We start from the raw sequence: 4,326 nt of genomic DNA on the forward strand, positions 1-4,326 counted from the left end.
AATATTTTTAATATCTAAAGATTATAAACATTATAGAATATATAAATTAAATTAATGTTCTTCAGAAATAATATTTCATCAAAATTTATATTATAAATTAAGGCACGCTGACTGGCAAAAATCTCATTCTGTCACCAATTTTTGGTTCAAATCTCAGATTTACTTTCTCGCTCTCTTCATCGCCGACCTCAAGGAAGGTATTCCAATCCAAGAGAAAATATAGGCCGTTCCTTTGTTTGGTTGGCAGAACGGGATCCGGTGCACGTGTAGTACCACCAAAGGATTCTTCCAATGCCGCAAGATTTGTATTTGCAAATGTCGATGACTCTGCAGTTGGTGTCAATGTATCACGGAAATTTGAACTATCCTTTGTGGAATCTGAAGTCGTCGGGATTGTGGCCATAGTTGTTGTTGTCGAGGAAATGTTTGCAGATTCTGTCAACAAGATCTTTGATGAATTGGTGTTCAATTGCTATTTTATTTATTTTATGTGATATTATCTCTAAAAAAATTTTTTATGTTCTATAATAATAAATGTGACAATCATATGATGACTAAAAATGCTATTAAAAATTTTGATAAATATATTTCCGCGGATATTATTGTCAATTTAAGGAATAAGTCGAAATAATTTAAGAAAAAAATTAAATATTGCGGAAAGTTAAATTTTTATAAAAAAAAATAAAATATATAAAAGATAATTAAAGGATAGCATAATACAAAAAGTTTTGAATATTCTTAGCAACGCTGAAAGTATTAAAAAATTTTATCATTATATATACATATAAAAATAATAAAATCATAAAATTACTTAAGAGGAAAAAATTGGAAATTAATGAGAAAAATATTATATAAAGGTATACATATATAATAAAGAAGTTGAAATTGCAGATAACTAATTCGAGTTAGCACAATGAAAATAAATATTCTAAATTCATCTTTGATAAAGATTTCAATAAAGAGCACTCTTCTCTTCCCCCTCTATTGTGTTTTCTCCATTTAATTTATCGCAGCGCAGCTATATATATTATGGAAGAAGAAACTATTAAAAAAAAAACTCCAAAAAATAAAGTAAACAATAAGGTTTTTTCGCCTATCCATTGGTAGATATTCATTGGCGATAATGATGACATTGAGTTACGAATGGGTTTGCGTGCGAGTATATACATCTAATATTTCACATGCAACATCAATACAATGCGTATTGCTTCAGAGGCAAGCACGCAGGATGAAAATTGTATATCTAGTTGATAATGACCATGGATGTCACGAGAGGAGTGTAAAGAGATGCGTAGCACCCCCTAACTTATGAAATAAGTGGAAAAGAGAAAAATCTAAAAAAAAAGAAGTTGCGTAATATAAAATACAACTTTTCTAATTGAACAAAAAACTCAATGCAAATGTTAGGTACTACTAATATATACTAACTAATATTGTATTTGTAATAAAAATTTGAGAAATAAATTTAAAAATATCAATATTAACAAAAAGTGAGTTTGTCTTGGTTGCTGCATGTCCAAATGTTTGTTTGTCACATTATCATTGTGAAGTTAATCCAACATTAAAAAGAATAAGTTTCTATGGCTCATTCGATTGCTTATCGTTTGCACGTATATGCACATATTTTAAATTTTCATTTACACACTTCTAGTAGAAAAGTTATTACAGTTGGCGTTCAAATTTGAATTCTTTTGGGTGCACCTTTCTGTTAGTAATTCTGCCGGCGCCTATGACAGTAACGTATGCGTAAGAAAATTTTGTGCAAAAATCCTCTTTGATGAACATTCGTTCAGATAGTTTGCATATCGAAAGATGTCCGAATTTATTATAAAATGTTAATCTGCAGTTTTATTTAGCTTTATATAAAAATCATAAAAATTTTCAAGCTAGAGAAAATTACACTGAAAGAATAAGTAATAAGGCATTTTCAAAAATACATTGATTTAATTGCATAATCTTATTCCTTATGTTGATTAACATGTGTTAGATCCTTACTAAACTCTAAATAATTCAAATTGCCCAAAAGGGATATCATAAATTTCTTTTTACCAGTAGGCGCCGAAAGAGCTCGATCGTCATTGGTAGTAGTTTCAATAGTTTCTTTCAGATTCTGTTGTCTTTTTACTTCATTTTTTACGTTTATATTATAAGTTTTAATCATCTCTTCTAGACTCAGCGGATCCGGTCCATCCTTTAAAGTTTTTGTAGTAGCAAGCAGATTATCGGCTACCTTTCGTACATCCTTTGCGCTTGCTTTTCCTTCCTGGACTAATCTAATTTTGTCTAAAAGTTCGTTAATTTTCATTCTCTCCCCTTTATCCTTTACATGGGCTTCGTGAGGTTTGAACACGTGGAACTGTTGAGTCGTTTTTGTTAGTTCTACACTCTCCATCTTTGATATTGTTTTCGATGTCTTGCGAGATATGAGGCCTATGTTCTCCAGAATTTGCCTCATGTTATTTGGAATGACTTCAATCAATGATGGGCGTTCCGTTGATATCGACATGGCCTTTTTCTGTCTGTTGTCGCTAACACCAAGTCCGAATTTTGCTAAAAATTCTTTCATATCTTCGTTTTTTATCTTAGATGTTGGCAAAGGTTTGAAGTTGGTATAAGAGTTTGTGTTACTGATCTTCAGCGGGGACGATGTTGTTACTAGATTAGATTGTAAACCAAATTTTTGGAAAAGTAATTGTACATCAGGTGTTAGATTGTTCATGCCTTTTCCGATCTCTAAAACAGGATTCTCGAAGGTGTTTTGAGCGTTTATCGGTGATGAATCGCGCAAAACAGTTGTCAAACTGGAAGTTGTATAGATTAAATCGTTACTGTTAGGAATTCGGGATTTTATCTCTAAATCTTTATTACTCTTTCTAAATACATCTTCTACATTTGTAGCATTTTCCGGTCGAAGTCCAATTGAAGCAAGCAATTCCATTACTTCTGGACGCATTGTTGTCGTTATGATTTTGCGAAAACCAGAGTTTAAATTGTATATATAAGTGGAATTATATTTTAATTTCTCTCTCTTACGCGCTGGTAAAGTAGAAGAAGAAGAAGGTAAAAGAGAAGAGAGCGGCATTGGTGTTACGAAAATGGGAGCTGATTCAGCATTCACGATTTGTATTTTTTCGGATGTTAAACTCTCTGGAATATACTTAATTTTGTTAGTCGGCGCTATATTTTTTAATGGCATTTGTGTAATAGAAGTTGGAAAAAGCTGTTGCTTGTCGCGAATTCTTTTAAAAAGCGTATCTGTTTCATCAAGTTTTGTTAATATTGTAGTACTTTCTCTCTCTTTCTGTGTTTTTGATGCATTATATCGCCATTGATCAACAGACAAAACATTTTCATTATATTTTAAAGGACGAGATATTATTTCATTCTCTTTCTCAGAAGAGAGAGGTTCCAAGTTAAACATTGAGATATACTTTTTTGTCTCTACTGTTCGTGGGGGGATTGTTGTTGCACCGGTACTATATACTATATAAACTTCTTTGTCTTTGATTTTTCTTAACGAAGATCCTTGAAACATTGGTTGTTTATAGGTAGTTATTTGTTTTTCAGTAATGGTCGGTTGCTCTCTCTCTCTCTTTTGCAGATTTTCCAGATTGAAGCTAAATTTGATTGGCGCTGAATCATTTAGTGTCTCTTTCATAGGTACCTTCGAAGACGCTTTCGAATACATTTCTTTGTGATTTCTATATAATTGTGTTTGTTCAGGATTGTATGTGTGTTCTTCATTTAAGTTTTCCTTTGGAGCATATGTTACTACAAAATTTTCGAGAGATTGTTTCTTTTTATCATGTTGTGTATGCATTTCTTGCACGAGTATATTTGCTTCTAATTTCTTATTCTTCTCCGCTTCAAAGTCTTCCGGATTGGGAAAAGGATCCGCAATTATTTGAACTATTGGCGGTTTGATGTATAAATCCTTGATGTTTTCTCTGGAGTCTTCTGCGTTATAAGGCAAGACTACCATTAAAGCATTTTGATAGATATTTCTCGCTTCCTCCATTATACTTTTGTTCTCGTATGTCTCAAGATTTTTGGATGTGATGTTAAAAAGGATGTCAATAATCTCATGTCTGGTGAGGTTTGGTAAAGTAGAATTTTGGCGAATCAATCTTTCGACTTCGTCAATCGTACGATTGATCGAGCTCTCGATTTCAGTTTTTGACGGAAGATCATTGCAATGACATAAGCTGATGACGAACAGTATACAAAACAGCACAACCTGTGAAAAAAATAATTATAATTATAATAAACAAGAGAGAAGGGGAAGGGGAGAGGGAGGGGGAAGGGGAGGGAGGGAGGGAGGGAGGG

General features: G+C 32.5%; 1 protein-coding gene across 1 annotated transcript in view; it reads right to left on the reverse strand.

Annotated features, from left to right (window-relative positions):
• Positions 1 to 97: 97 nt before the first annotated feature.
• LOC108693389 overlaps positions 98 to 4,326 on the reverse strand; it is a 21,901-nt gene continuing 17,672 nt past the window's right edge. Inside the window, exons 2-3 of the mRNA XM_018202331.1 lie at positions 2,050 to 4,237; positions 98 to 435 (exon numbers count right to left, since the gene is read on the reverse strand). Of these exons, the coding sequence (XP_018057820.1) occupies positions 98 to 435; positions 2,050 to 4,237 (2,526 nt within the window). The remainder of the gene's footprint in view (positions 436 to 2,049; positions 4,238 to 4,326) is intronic.

The sequence above is a fragment of the Atta colombica genome, unplaced genomic scaffold (genome assembly GCF_001594045.1).
Source record: "Atta colombica isolate Treedump-2 unplaced genomic scaffold, Acol1.0 scaffold1, whole genome shotgun sequence".
NCBI classification, from domain to species: domain Eukaryota; kingdom Metazoa; phylum Arthropoda; class Insecta; order Hymenoptera; family Formicidae; genus Atta; species Atta colombica.